The 15,899-nt window shown below is 50.4% G+C and overlaps 1 protein-coding gene across 1 annotated transcript; it reads left to right on the top strand.

Annotated features, from left to right (window-relative positions):
• The first annotated feature begins 711 nt into the window (after positions 1 to 711).
• Positions 712 to 13,324, top strand: LOC149328137 (uncharacterized). Its single transcript, XM_089561474.1, has 3 exons — positions 712 to 1,071; positions 4,891 to 6,176; positions 12,985 to 13,324. The coding sequence occupies exons 1-3, from the start codon at positions 712 to 714 to the stop codon at positions 13,322 to 13,324; spliced, it is 1,986 nt and encodes a 661-aa protein (XP_089417600.1).
• The last annotated feature ends 2,575 nt before the right edge of the window (positions 13,325 to 15,899 follow it).

The raw sequence follows: 15,899 nt of genomic DNA, 5'->3' as shown, positions 1-15,899 counted from the left end.
CCAACATCTTCTAGCCTCTCAATATATGTTCATTCATTTCTTCCTATAGCAAGTTCAGAAACTGGTTAAATCAAAGAGCCGAGATGTCTTCAGGCACGGAAGAGAGAGATGTTTTCTTTCTCCTCGTTCACAGTGGACGAACTAGTGACATCGTTAGCTGCATTGTGACCACAACCCCCAACACACGTTATGAAAGCACCCACTCGAAAGACAAAATCCGCCGAGGCACAGCAAATCTCATATGCTTGAAGTCAGGACAACAATGAAAAGCACTTGTGAGACTCCTCAAGTAAACGTAATCAATGTCGGCCGTTACTACAGAAGTCAAATTTTTCACTGCTAGCACAATCTGGTCTACACAGATCCCTTGGAGATTAGGAGAATCTGGAAGGAAATTTCGGGTTTCAAAACACTGTACTAATATGGACGCCCGAAGGTTCCACTCAAAGAGCGCAAGTTTAGCGGAAGTTATCTAAAAGTGCTGTAAAAACTGTGAATTAAATCGGTCGTTCTTTCTTTCGTGCGACAAATAAGAGGGCTAAGAGAAGCTGTTTTTTTTTCTTAGCCGACCTTGAAAATTACAGAAGCGCAGCTGCCGCGGGAGCACGAGCCCTATAGCAGAAAACACTTGCACAGGAGGGCGCTGGACACTTACAGCGGCACGCGCTCCTCGAGGACTCCTTCCAGACGAAGAAGAAGAAGGCGGCTACGATGGAAGCTCGGCCGACGAGAGAAGACCTACTTTCGCCAACTGGCACCGGTCGCCCCGCAACTCGGACTTCCATCTTGCGAAGTAAGGAGTTACGATCGGCAACCGTCTGCCTGAGCGGCGCATGTGGGGCCGCTGTGGCCACCGCCACCACCGCGCTGGCCTGGCTCGCTGTTCACTGGGCTGCCAATAGGGTTAACACGAGTGCCACTGGGACGAAGTTCTGCTGCCCCAGCGAGGCAGCCACACTGTTCGCCGCCATCGGCGCCAACCAGCAGCCGTGCACAGATTTCTTCGCGTACATCTGCAAGAACGCCCTCGAGGCAGGATTCGTCCAGCGTGACGTGGCACGCGACTTGCTGGTGAGCCGCTTGCGCATGGTGACTACACTTCTAGTTTCCGCGAGGGTGCACTAGGAAAAGGAAAAAAAAGCGCAACACGAAAAGAGAAAATGGCTCAGTGCTTATGGTGCTCTGCTGCTGACCCTAAAAACGCGGGTTCGATCCCCAGCCGCGGCAGTCCAGTTTCGATGGAGGCGAAATTCTAGAGGCCCGTGTACTGTGTGATGTCATAGCACGTTAAAGAACCCCAGGTGGTCCAAATTTCCGGAGCCCTTCACTACGGCATCCTTCATAGCCTTAATCGCTCTGGGCTGTTAGACCCCCTAAACCATAAACCAAACCAGAAAAATGGGATGCCGGAAGCACTAGGTACGGCAGGTTTTCTGTTTTGCAGTCGTATCCTTGCTGGCTTACCCCGTTGCTTCCAGTAGTAATGCCTGCTTAAGAAATATGCTGCAATTTTCTGCCCTTCCACAGGCATTTGGAAGTGGCTGCTGTGGTGTTCTAATTGCAAAAGTCTTTCTTTTGGCAAGTATCGGAAGCGAAGACAGCACAAACTATTTCAAATTTATGGTGAAAAGTTTGTTTTTCAGGAAAGGAAATGGCGCAGTAACTGTCTGACATATCTCGGTGGACATTCGAACCGCGCCGTAATGAAGGGACAAAGTCGAGAGTGAAAGAAGAAAAGATGATAGAGGTAGCATAGTGGAGGGCTCCGGAATAATTTCGACCACCTGGAGACCTTTACCATTCACTGACATCGCACAGCACACGGGCGTCTTTTGCGTTTCGCCTCCATCAAAACGCGGCCTCCACGGTCGGGTTCGAACCCGGGTACTCCGGCTGAGTAGCCAAGCAGTCTAACCACTGAGCCACCGCAGCGGCAGCTATGGTGCGGCAATTTTCGAATATAGCTTAGGTTTGGTTTGGTTTATGAGGTTTAACGTCCCAAAGCGACTAAGGCTATGAGAGACGCCGTAGTGGAGGGCTCCGGAAATTTCGACCACCTGGGGCTTTTTAACGTGCACTGACATCGCACACAAATATGGCTTTGGATCCAGTGTGCAGCCAATAATTCTAACTGCTATTGATTTGCAAACAATTTGCATACCTCATCGATGCCCTCCTTTTTGGAGAATTTTGACGCCATAAAAATATTCCACTGCTCACGTGGTCACACAAGACAGCCTTGTGGAGAGCCGCCCGGTGTGCGCGATACCAAATTCAGCAACTGGTCGGCACTCTAGAACTTTAGCTTCTCGGATTTTGAGAGCCGTAACCATGTCCCTGGCGTAAACCCACAAGACGAAAACAAAAAATCCGTGTAGCTCAAAAATTTGCCGAGAAATTGTTGACCATTCAAAAAGCCTACCGTTTCGCATAACTCCGACGTGTATGCTTAATAATGAAAGTTTGCTTGCTTAGTACGGGTAGGAAAATTTCCAACAATTTTACACCTCGAGATTTTCTACGAAGAGCACGATGGCGAAAAAGAGCTGTAACTTTTGATGGTCGCAGTAGCAAAGTATACAATCTTGTTTACCTGCTGAATGCAATCTATATCAATTTTCTTAATTTCTAAAAACCGGAAGGCGCCGGAACTGCCTTTATTACAGAATCGATTATTTCGGACTCTTCGTTGCCTACAAGGTATTTACTGACGTAATCGCGAACGGAACAACCAAAGAACCAGGCTTCCAGTTTCGAAGGCTACCCCACAAGACCCAATATTCACATTATCCAATAGATCAGAGAGATGCGCAGAATGTAACCAATCGCTATATTTAGCTTTCATTGATTACTAGAAAGCAGTTGACCCAATCTAAATTACAGCTATCATGCAGTAATTGCGGAGCCGGAGCATAGAAGAGGCATGCGTAAAAGTACTGAAAAATATCTCCAGCGGCTGCACAGACACCACAGCTCTTCATTGAAAAAGAAATCAGATCTTAATCAAGAAGGATGTCAGGCAGGGAGACACGATCTCTCCGGTACTCTTCACCATGAGTTCACACGAAGTATTCATGATCGGGATTGGAAAGAGTAGGCAATAAAATTAAATGGAGATTAACTTGTAAATCGATGATTCGCTGATATTTCCTTTTTAGGTACCGCAAGGGACAAAGTGCAAAGTATGATCAAAGACCCAAACACGCAAAGCAGAACATTAGGTCCAAAATTTAATATAAAGAAAAGTGGCTTTGTTTGGTTTGGTTTATGCGGGTTTAACGTCCCAAAGCCACTCAGGCTATGAGGGACGCCGTAGTGAAGGGCTCCGGATATTTCGACCGCACGGGGTTCTTTAACGTGAACTGACATCGCACAGTACACGGGGCTCTAGAATTTTGCCTCCATTGAAATTCGACCACCGCGGCCGGGATCTAACAAGCGTCTTTCGGGACTATCAGGAAAACTGATGTTCAACAGTGTCGGAAGAGAACCCAACTTATATAACACAGGCAGAGAATCGTTGGCAGTGATGAGGGAATATATGTACTACATAGGGCAAGTAGTTACCGCAGGTCCGGAATCCGGAGATGAAATAACCAGGAGAGTAAGAATGGGTTTCGGATCGAGTGGATTGCGGAGGTATTTTCAGATAATGAACGGCAGGCTACGATTATCCCCCAAAAGGAAAGTATATAACAGTTGTATGTTTCTGGTCACAACGCACTACGGTCACATGACCTCATTTGACTAATCGTACCTAGCGCCCACTTTTCTAACCGAGTAGGTGCAATGACAGAGCACGTTAAAGAACCCCAGGTGGCCGAAATTTCCGCAGACCTTCACTGCGGGGTCTCTGATATCCTGAGTCGCTTTGGGACGTTTAAACCCCATAAACCAACCAACCAATATTTTCATTTCCTAACAATTGAACGCGGAGGTTTATATATTTGACATGCAGTACCCCGGATAATTTCCCGGAAATACTGGGCAGCGTAGTTCGTGTCGAATATCAATCAACCACAACCTGCACAACCGCAACGCATCATCAACGGACTAACCAGTGGCTATGAACAGGGGCATCTCTGCTTGACAGCTGTGGCATGAAACGGTCTAGTGTCGAGACGCGGCGTCTTGTTCTACTTAACACATGTGGTTAACAATAACATTATCTTCGGTTTAACATTTCTCGTGCTTGTCATATCGTTAGTACTGGCTACCTACAAAAGACACACAAAAATTACTATCAACAATTCTGTTCTTCATTTCCACTAGACGCCTTTTGCTGCAGTGAATGACGGAATGATGTTACACATATGTCCTTGAGTGGCCGCGTTTCGGGAGATTTGGGTTCCTGCAAGTCAACTTTGTAAGTTGCTTAACAGATAATTTATGAGGCGCTTAGCTGTATGCCACTATTCTATTTTAAAGCCAGAGTCCTACTCCTCGTGGTACAACTTACGATTTCGATGCGGATCAGACAGTGACCTTCAATGCCTCACAAGGTCAAACCGAATTGCGTGGTGGTATGGCCCAAGCTATGGTAGTATATAACCCCGTGATCATATGACTGTGACCACAGGGTACCGGACCTTGACGTTTACCCTTGACCTTGGGCTTGACCTTTGATATGAGACAGTGGGCGCCACATTGACATTGACCTTCAATGCATCACAGTGTCAAAAGAAACTTAAATGCGTCGTGGTATGCCTCGAGCTATATTAATACGACCACGAGTTCATATTGCTCTGACCATTGGGAACCTGACCTTGACCTTTAGCCTTGACCCTTGATCTTGATATTTTATTTCAGACAGTGTAGACCATCCCTAACAGAGCTTTCGCTCGTGTAACTAGCTTCAAGCCACGTTGAACCCAAGCCATTTTTTTGCAGTTGGATGTCACCTCTGACATCATCAAGGGCACCCAGGACTACGGCAGTCAGGCGGCAGTCGCACTTCACACCCTTTACACATCGTGCATCAAAGAGATATGGCAGGAGCACCAGCGAGACCGGGATGTTGCGGCGGCCGTGCTAGAAATCACCAACACCACCACGCGAACAAGTGGCGCAAGCTTACTTCGTTTGGGCCTTGTGCTGAATAAGCGGTACGGCCTGCCATTCATCTTCGATGTATTGAGTTCAGCAGGCAAAACACCGTGGCTCATGTTCGTTAGATATACACCTCGTGTCGGTGACCACCAACATCACTGCGATGCTTCCTGCTCTGATGTCACTCTCTCCATCCTTAATTCGCACTTTGGCAGTAATTATACGAATGAGGACGTCTCGAAGTGGGAACAGAAATTTCCGGCTGCCTCGCCAGAACGATCCTCCGTGTCTTTGAAGGAGACTAGAGATGCTTTTGGCCATCTTGAAGCGTCCCAATTCAAGAACGTATTGCTCGAGTTCCTTATAGATGTCGACAGTGCGAAAATAATATCTGCCATAGCTAAAGCGGGCCTCTTTGCGGACGTTCGGCTTCTGATAGACGCAGACAATCAGCCTTTGGCGTCGTTGTACCTGATGCTTCTTGTCACTCTGCAAGCCATGCGTTACATTACACAGGGCAACACGCTAAGTTCACCTGATATGCGTAGCGAGGACGTTTGTCAAAAACACGTACGCCGGATCTACCACCTATGGCGCGTAACGTACGTGGCGGCACTCGCGACTCCGGCTAAAGACCGCCAGCTGCACAAGATATTCGAAGCCACACGGCGACGGTTCATTGACTATGACCCACTTCGGCGGCTGATGGCAGCCGGAAACGACACAGACCACTTCCGGGCCGTAGTCACCAACATATCGCTCATGCTACCTGGAGACCTGGTCTTCAGAAAGCCAGCCGTGCCCCACCTGACCTCCCAGGGCTTCCCCCGGAACTTGTTCTTGGCTTCGAACTTCGAGTTCGAGGCTAAAGAGGAAACAGTTCGGCGAGGCGTGCCCTGGTTTCGAGACAACCCCGACAGCAGAACGGCGGACCGTATGTTCTTTGCGAATGAGACCAGCCTGTACGGGTCATCGCTGAGCTACGGGTGGCTGAGTTCCGGTACCAGTGACCCACTGCTCGCCGACGCTGCGGTGATTGCGAGTCGCATGGCCGCCTTGATGTGGCTCAAACTGGTCAGCTGGAAGGACTGGTCACGAGAAACGAAGACAGCTCTACAATCACACAGGTGTCGCTAATGCGGAAAGGAAGCGATCGCTCCTGCAGTAACGCGTTCTTGCATGCAGCAGACTGTTTTTGTTTCGGCTCCCATCACGTTCGAGGTGAAGTTTTGCTCCATTTCTTGCATGTTAGCGCCGTGAAAATAGTCACAGAGTAAGTGGCGTCGGAGGCAGGCGTCTTCGCTGCGAACTAATATTTAGACGCCTCTTGTGCATCGCTTCTGGTAGATTGTACATGCTTTAGTCGAGAGTTTGACAGCAGACCGTCTAGTCAGGTATCATGGTGATGGAGTGCTAGTCATTGGACGAGGTAAATAAAAATGAGAATTTTTTTCGACGTTCCGGGAGCACTACGGCTCCCTTGTTCACTATCGTAACAATTAAAGTGAACAATTCAAGCAAACAAGGGAGCCATAGTGCTCCCGAAACTTCAAAATTTTCATCCTCATTGATCTTGGCTAGTGACCAGTACTCCACAACATTGTACATGCTTGACATGAAACTCGTGATTATGATTTCTTTCGTGACAGGTAAGCCTTAATCGCTTAAGATTGCCTCCGTTGCTTATGAGCCGTGAAACTAAAAAACTGTTGGTCTTATAAATTGTGGCAGTAAAACGAGCCCGTTCTTCATTACTGCGTTTTCTTTTCTCACGACTGCAGTTCGGCACTGTCGACCTTAGTACAAAGTTTCCTTTAGTGCGGTTGGTTTAAGGTTTACGGGGTTTAACGTTCCAAAGCGACTCAGGCTATGAGAGACACCGTAGTGAAGGGCTCCGGAAAATTCGACCACCTGGGATTCTTTAACGTCCACTGACATCGCACAGTACACGGGCCTCTAGAATTTCGCCTCCATAGAAGTTCAAGCGTCGCGACCGGGATCGAACCGGAGTCTTTCGTGTCTGCAGCTGGCAGCCGCGCTTCGTTTAGCTGGCCACTGCGATGGGCGGTTGTACTTGAATAACGTTGGCACAGAATCTGCCTTCAAGCGCCGGTTGAACGAAGCCTTAGCGAGTCAAAAGCTCCCTCTGAGGTACACGCTGTCTTTATAGGAATCTGGCGCGAAATGCTCCGAGCACAAGCGGGAATGATTCCTCGGAGACCAGCCGACACGGCGGACAGCTCTCATCCAATTGTCGCGAAGGCTCTTATCGCTAGGAAACCTATGGTAGATCACGCCCGTTGTCACAGACGAAGAATTTGTGCAGCCCACAGCACATCAGAAGTTGCCGTCACCCATCACTCTGGCGTCCAAATCACATCAGGCACCTCAACCCGCAGCCCCTGTCATTGACCCGACTTCATCATCCACAGACACTTCGAGCACCCCTCCTGCAAAGAAGCCGCGCACCACAGACGCCACACCCCCTCCCGTGCCCTCAGAAATAGACGCTAAATTAGAAGCCCTAGAAGACAAATTTGACCACAAACTCAAAGAGCTAGACGCCCGCCTCGAGGCCAAATTTAATCACCTTGCCGCCACCCTCACCGAAAAACTTGAGCAGCGCATGGACGCCATGCTTAGCAAGATGATGGAACTCCTGGAAAATAATCTTACCCATCGCTTCACCCAACTTCACCCTCCACTACCCCCATCCTACCTCCGCAAGCACAAGCCACCTTTCCTGAACAACACATACCAATTGACACACGTCTTACTACCATCCTCAATCCCCCCAACATCCAATATTGCGGGGGGGGAACACTAATTATCTCCCCATTTTAACCTGGAACTGCCGCGGCTTCCGGGCAAAGCACGCGCCTCTGCAGCTTCTTCTTCCCACCATCACACCCATGCCCCACATACTACTTCTACAGGAGACTGCACACCGGGCAACCCTCCCCAGCTACACATCTACACATTCAGATACCTCTAACACACCCAGGGCGTCCACACTCGTCCACCGCCGCCTCACCTACAAAACTCATCACATCACGTCTGAGACGCCCTGCGTGATCACTGAACTTATATATCACACACATTCACTTCCTTCTATATTTATAGCAAACATATACCACCCCCCCTCCCAGCCGAGGGCCTCGCTAGAATCACTTCTGCGAGACCTACATCATCTAGCAGGGAAACATCCCCTGCTCATCGGTGGGGAATTCAACAGTCAGCATACTGACTGGGGATACACAACCACGACACATCGAGGTCGCAGGCTCTGGCTGCTCCTGCAGAACCTCCAACTCACTGTTCACAACACGTTTCAAACGCCTACGCGGATCGGCAACAGTGTCAGCATGGACACTAGTCCGGACCTGACGCTGAGCCGCGGCATCCACGGCGTTACCTGGAACAGAACACAACATACGCTGGGCAGTGATCATTACGTTATACAAACCACTGTCCCATACAAACCACCCCGTCACGCAAATACAACACACAAACTCATTAACTGGGATGCCTTTCGCGCTGTACGCACCGCCCTCCCAGACACTCACATCGCCGACATCGACGTATGGGGGCTGCACAATCACTCACGCATGACGTTCACCACAACACTGGACACATTGAAACTACAACCGAAACCCCTACACTCGACACACGCCTAGCCCACCTCTGGGAGGCTTATCACAGCCTGCTGGAATGCTGGAAAGGCAGCAAACTTAAAAAGGCACTTAAAAAGCGGCTGGCCGCGCTGCAGACACAAATTCAACAAAACTCTGAGGAGCTCTGCCGATCCAACTGGGGACAGATATGTGACAGCATCGCAGGAAACCTGCCCAGCAAACGCGCATGGTACCTCCTCCGATACCTCATTGACCCCACACACACCAAATCAGCAACAAAACACCACGTGACACGCCTCACACACGAACACATTGACGATCCCGACACCCTCCTAGACACACTTCAAACAATGTACACCTCTCCAGGCGCCCCCACACCTCTACCCCACTACACAGGAGAAGAAAATCCCACACTCGACACCCACATCACGTACACGGAAGTCATAGCGGCCCTCCTGATTCTCCGCGCCAACTCCGCACCTGGTGCAGACCAAATCACAAACTCCATGCTCCGTAATCTGGCCGACCCATCGATCACCCGGATTACGAAATACTTCAACCAGTGCTGGAGGGAGGGTAGCCTCCCGCAGTCGTGGCGCCACGCGAAGGTAATATCCATACCCAAACTCAACAAACCACTTCGCCCGATTTCGCTAACCTCATGCCCCGGGAAGCTCCTCGAGCATGTTGTGTTAGCGAGACTCACAAGTCACATGCCGGACAACAATCTTTACCCGTATAGCATGGTGGGATTCCTTCCCCATCTATCCGCACAGGACGCCATGCTGCAACTCACACACGACATTTATGAACCGCTTCTTCCAGGTCACACCAAGGCAGTCTTAGCTTTGGATCTTTCCAAAGCTTTTGATCGCATTGAACATCAGGCGATCATGACTGCCCTATCCCCATTTAATGTGGGTGTGCGCACGTATGCCTACATTCAAGCATTCCTCACTGACCGCACAGCAGAGATAAACCTCGGCCCTTTGTCTTCCCCCTGCTACACGCTTCAGAGTATCGGCACCCCTCAAAGGTCCGTCCTTTCCCCCTTTCTCTTTAACATTACCCTCATACCCCTCGCCCGAAAATTGGAAACTATTCCCCAACTGAAGCACACTTTTTATGCCGACGATATCACCGTGTGGATCACCCAAGGCAGTGACGGCGGCATAGAGAACACCTTAGAGTAAGCAGCCACACTCACCCAGAATTATGCACGGACCACCGGACTGTCTTGCCCCCAGAGAAGTCCGAACTGCTCCTCATCCGTCCTAAGAACCACCGCTGTCCCCGCTCCCCCATTGTCATTGAACTAAATGGTGACCCGGTACCTGAGGTTGGCACCTTCCGTGTATTGGGCCTGCGCATCCAGAACGATGGCAAAAACACCACCACCCTCAAGAAACTCAAGCAGGTTGTAGGCGCGATATCGCATCTGATCCGAAGAGTTTCGGGACATGACAGAGGCATGAAGGAGCGCGACCTATGTCGCCTTATTCACGCCTTTGTCCTCAGCCGTGTGCTGTACACTACCCCATACTTACAACTGTCCAAACATGACATAAATGCTTTGGATGCTTTGATTCGCAAGGCATTCAAGGTAGCACTTCATCTTCCCCTCAACACACCCATAGAAAGATTACTAGTCCTGGGCCTCCACAACACGATCGGGGAACTGGTGGAGGCCCACCGACAGGCGCAATACATCAGGCTCACACAAACCTCCACAGGTCGGTATATCCTGGACTCCCTCGGAATCAAAATACCGGCCAACGACCCAAAACCCTCCTTGCCATCCCACGACCCCTTCGCCAGAAGCTCCTCATCAGGCCGCTCCCGAGGAATATGCACCCGTCCCACCATAAGCAGCGCCGCAGAGCCCGTGCGAATGCACTCCATCGAGCGTACGGCCTCGAGCCGGACGCCGTATGGGTGGACGCTGTCTGCACAGGTGATGAAGCGACAGCAGCTGTGGTGGACTCCTCTTTATCCGCCCTCCTCACACTACCTCTCCCTCCAGACACCTCCCCAGAAGCTGCAGAGGAAGCCGCCATTGCACTTGCTATCACCCGCACGGATGCCCGGTACATTTCAAGTGATTCTAAAACTGCGATTCTAAATTTTGCTCGAGGCCGAGCTCATGTCCCTGCTTTTGGCATACTGGACTCGCCCGATGCACCCCCGCCTCGCCAAGTGGAGCTGATAGGGGTGCCCGCGCACTCCGGGAATCCCGGAAACGACGCCGCCAACCATTTAGCCGGAGGTTCTTTAAACCGGGCTCAGGGGCCCTCGGATCGGGGATTCACGAAGGAGCGCATGCACTCATTCAGCGAGCTGACGCAGGCCTATAGAGCCTTACGCCAGCTTTCAACACGAGCGGAGGAAGTCGCAATAGCTCTCGCTGCCGCCGATCCAAAATCGAAAACGGTTATCACAGACTCTCGCCGGGCCTGTGAACATTATCTTGCAGGCGAAATATCACCTCTTGCCTCGCAAATTCTAAGACGTGCTCTCGCCGATCCAACTCGCACAAAAGTGATCTGGGCTCCTGGCCACCAGGGTCTACGAGGCAATGAGGCCGCTGATGCGGCCGCCCGAGCGCTCACACACCGGACTCCTCATCCTAGCTCTCATGGCTCAGAGCGAAATCCTAATTTATTATTGCGACAGCCACCGTCTCTACCCGGCACCTGCCAAGGGGTTGAGTAAGGCGGAGGAGCGAACTCTGCGGCGCCTGCAGACAGGAACCCTTCTCTGTCCTGCAATAGTAAAACACTTCGATCCGAACACAGATGGGCGCTGCCCGCACTGTGGAGAGATCTGCGATATCTTTCACATGGTGTGGGCATGTACTCAGAATCCTCACCTTCCCCACTCCCCCACCCCCACCCGAGAGGCATGGGAGACTGCCCTCCTCAACTGCTCCACACTGGAGTCCCAAAGGGCTCTGGTCAAGCGGGCGCGAGACGGGGCCTCGTCATGCGGTGTCCCGGACTAAGGATACCGACCATGCAGCAGGGTTTTTTTTTTAACCCTCAAGCTCTCTTTGATTAAAGTTTTTCACCACCACCATCACGCCAGCTCTACCCCACGCCCCACCCTTCCCTAGATAACAAACAAGCAACGCTCTGGCGCAGACTACAGACACACTCTCTTCCCTCACCCCTTACCCTAGCCCACTATCATCTCTCCTTCCCCACTCCGGCATGCGCCCTATGCCCAGAACCCTTCGTCTCTTCCCTCCACATCGTTTCCCTCTGTCCGGCGGACCCTCCCCCGCGGGACCTAGAGAACTTCAAGACCTGGGAGGGCTGGGAGACCCTGCTGCTCTCGGAGGACCCGGCCGTGCAGACCATCGCAACCAGCCGGGCTACCAGTGTTATGGACCTTAGGAACATAAAACACTTGAGTGCAGTGGGGTCGTGCGGGGACCCTGGGGCGTGCCCCGAATTCCTTGTGCTCTCTCTCTCTCTAAATAATTCTGGAGACCTGCACTACAGCACCTCTTACTTCCTTTCTTCTTTCACTCCTTCCTTACGTCGCGGTTCGGGTGTCCGTTACTGCGTCATTTACTTTCCTCAAAATCAATTTTCAGTTTTTCCCTGCACTGCCAACGCCAGCGCGCGCCCGTCCAGCTTGATACGCCGACACGCTAGTGACGTCACAGTACAGGGTGGCCTTAGAAGTTGCTCGATCAATGGATGCCGCTCGCGTCGAGGAGCGCTTGTCTTCAAAATTCGCTTGCGAAAAACCTACTCTGCTTTCAGGTGCGAAATTTTGCATAAGCTATAAGACTACCATAAAGAATAGAAATTAAAATTTAATCTCTACCGATGAACATCGAAAAATCGCCGGAGCTCCCCTTCAACCACTAAGCCACCCTTGCGGATCATAGCCGGGATGTCATCTAGACCTTTGAGTTAGGGGGTGGCGAGGGGGTTGAGTGGGAACCTGGTATGAACTGACATTGCATAGTTGTCACGTGGCTAGGTATGTCGTTACATTACACCATTGTCACATGATCTGGTGTGTCGTCACATTACGTCGTTGTCACATGACCTGTCAGAACGACACACCTATGATGTCATCACTAACCATACTAATTAGTCTTGCCGTTACCTAACTAGTATTATGTAGGTGTAACGTCATTTTCATGACGAGACGCCTCAGCTCGTGACGTCACATTTTGCCGTATCTTGCGGACAAGACCTTGAAAGTGAGCCATCTAATGGTTTCGCATTAAAAAAGTCCCCCCCTTCCTATTTTGAGGTTATTTTTGACAATACCTTTCATGCAGGGAATGCGTGCTGAGAGCCTCAGGCGCCGAGTACCTCGACAACATGCACCGTGTGGTAGAGCTGAAAATGGGGCTGCAAATCGCCGCCATTCTTGGGGCTGCTGGCACAGCCCGTGGTGAGGCCGTAACACCAGCGGACGCAAGATCTAGCTGGTACACAATCCAGGACGCCTGGAGCCTCTACCGGATGTCCGAAGCCCAGTTCTTCTACGCCCGCTTCGCCTACTACCGTTGCAGCATCGCTTCGGAGGCTAGTGCCGTAGTGAACGAACTTGTCAGGGGCAACGCTGACTTTGCCACAGCGTTTCAGTGCCCCGTGGATGATTACAGTGACTGCTGAACATTACTAGGCCGAATGATTCACATAGAATTATCAGAATATGTGGTTGTGAAGGACAGACCCGCCTGGTTATATTGCTGGATCTGTTTCAGTACCCGCCTTTTCTACCGTTTATTTTTTGTCTTGTTTGCAGAGGCTCTTAACCAGGTTACTTTGGAGATGTGCGGCCACCGTACTGTAGATTTCTAAGATCGGACGATTATCTTAATTGCTCTTTCCTGTTCATATATGCTGCTTAGCTTGATTTAGCTTTTTACACTTTCGAGACATCTCTAATTTGTTATATCCATGATGGTTTGTTCAAAGATATATTTCACGTCACGAGCTCTTCCGCCACCTGAGGGGGTTTCAAAAACTTACCTGCTTTCGGCACCAACCGTCCAGTGATCCCTCTATGCAATTTTGACCATTTATGAGCGTGAAAATAATGCATCATTTAACGACGCTTTAAATGTTCTCCGGCGTAAGCTTTAGAGGCCTTATTTCTTAAGGTGTTTTGAATACGCCAAATTAAATTTCCAGTGTCAGGAATTTTCATGTGCTGTTATTCTGCTCTGTGATCTTCCGCGTGCTGAGTCGAGCGCACATCGGAAAATCTCAATGATGCTCACCCATAATCCAGAAATAACTATTATTCGGGCTTGATTTCAAGGCTCTTTTTGGTCACAGGTACTGCTGGACATACCGTAGCTTCACAAATGCAAGTTGCACTTTAGATTCACTGCTATGTTTGAAATAAATGAGAGAAACTGTTCTGCTGATGACAACACGGGATCGCATGTCCTAGGCTATTATAATAGTTCAACTTTTGGCACCCAACATTTGTATCCGTACCCTAAATACGTTCTCGTGAGCACTGAAAGTGAACTAGGAAAGTGTCGCACAAAGTTGAACAGCACATATATCTGCATTGTGTCCTATCGTATTAGGTTATGTCCATCGCAGTGCAAGAAGGCGGTTGACGCGAATTGTAGTGACGATAAAGGGTTTGCTATGCGAGCTGTAACAGATTTTGTACGCTTGTGCCATCACGCAGGAAAACGAGAGAATGTCATGCGATTGCTTGGCTTGCATTGCGAAAACTGCGTTGAAGTGGGAGAAGTGGTGTTAACAGCGCACGCGCAAATGCTCTTTCTACCACTGAGGGCCCCTCTAGGTCTACACGTCACACGGACGCAATTTATTTCCACCTCAACTTAATCTTCGGAGAGAAAGCAATTTCAGAGTTATCGCAAGTTGTAGGGTTCCTTAAAGAAGGAAATATACCATACAAACTAACACTTAAAAAACAATAGTCCATCAGGAGAAAGGTTTTTATTCCTGAGCATGGTGCTCGATTGCCTTAGCTCGTAAGCAAGCCAAAATACACTCACGACGCGATACCTTTAAGTGGAACGCGCGAATGAATTTCGACAGTCGCGGGTACAGGCGCTGGGGCACGCTGCATGTACAGTCAGCGCCAAAGATAACCGGGCAACGATAGTTTATTTCTAAGCCGCGTAGCGAAGCAATTACGACAAGCCCCTAAGCTCTGAATCTGTGTACTCAGGTTTTGACACCTTTCCGTCTTCAGCGGTGTCGTAACGGCTCCGTTATATGGTTGAGAGGGAAAGACCTATTTCTCAGTTACTTTTGGGAGAGGAGGTACTTAACAGTGTGGATATGACTCAGTGGGAACGTCGCAGCCTGCTTATATATGGAGCGAGTGAGGCATCGTAGACGCTAGGTGCTCTCTCTTGAGTAAGCAGAACCATTAATGGTAAAATGAATAACTGCCTCAACTGCCCTCCTGACTGCAACGTCGATTTACGGCACCACATCCGGACTTGCCCCGGCAAAGCGAGCATCCCCGTCCTCTGCCCTCCACGTTCAGACATACGGATATTGGGTGGCATCCAGTGGCGACGCCACACGCAAGATCAGTGACCTGCTTGACTTCGTTTCCGAGTCCGACGTCCTAGCCTTCATCTACACCTTACCTCAATTCCATCTTAGGGTTCAGGTCACCTTTGCCCAAAACATGCAGGAAGGAAAACTCAGGAGAGGCCCTCGCTATCCGAGCTGCACGCCAGAAATGTGGGCCGGAAGTCACGTGCTTTCGCAAGGACTGCTGGGAGTGTTTGGCCGACGGCGCCACTAGGTTATACGCACCATAGATACGTGGAGCAGCGTCGTCTGCTGCATTGTCTGCTGCGCATGCGCTAGCGCGCGGAGACGTCTGCCAAGCAGGCGGGCATGGGGGAGCCGGCTTCGAAAATTGTGACGGAACCGCCTCTCCTCAGTTATCCCCTTCCTCCATGGTACAAAGGCATTGACCCAGGTAGCACACGACGGCGAGCCAATATTGAAAATCCACTGGCAAAGCGTGGCCCTAACTAGGCCCAGAGTTGCCAGTGAGCATCCGATATTGGTTGTGCCACTCCTTAGCACATCCAACAATGGCCCTGGTTGTCCGTCGCTTTACCAGTATTGGCTGAGCCCTCATTAGATCCTGGCCATCATGGGCCAGGTTAGCCAGGATTGCCCCACTGTTTGCCATTGCTGGCTGTGCCATCATCGAATCATGGCTATCATG

This window comes from Amblyomma mixtum, chromosome 9, assembly GCF_055824585.1.
Source record: "Amblyomma mixtum isolate Tamu chromosome 9, ASM5582458v1, whole genome shotgun sequence".
In the NCBI taxonomy this organism is placed as follows: Eukaryota; Metazoa; Arthropoda; class Arachnida; order Ixodida; family Ixodidae; genus Amblyomma; species Amblyomma mixtum.
The sequence above is the reverse complement of the archived record's forward strand: the minus strand, read 5'-3'. Positions and strand labels throughout refer to the sequence as shown.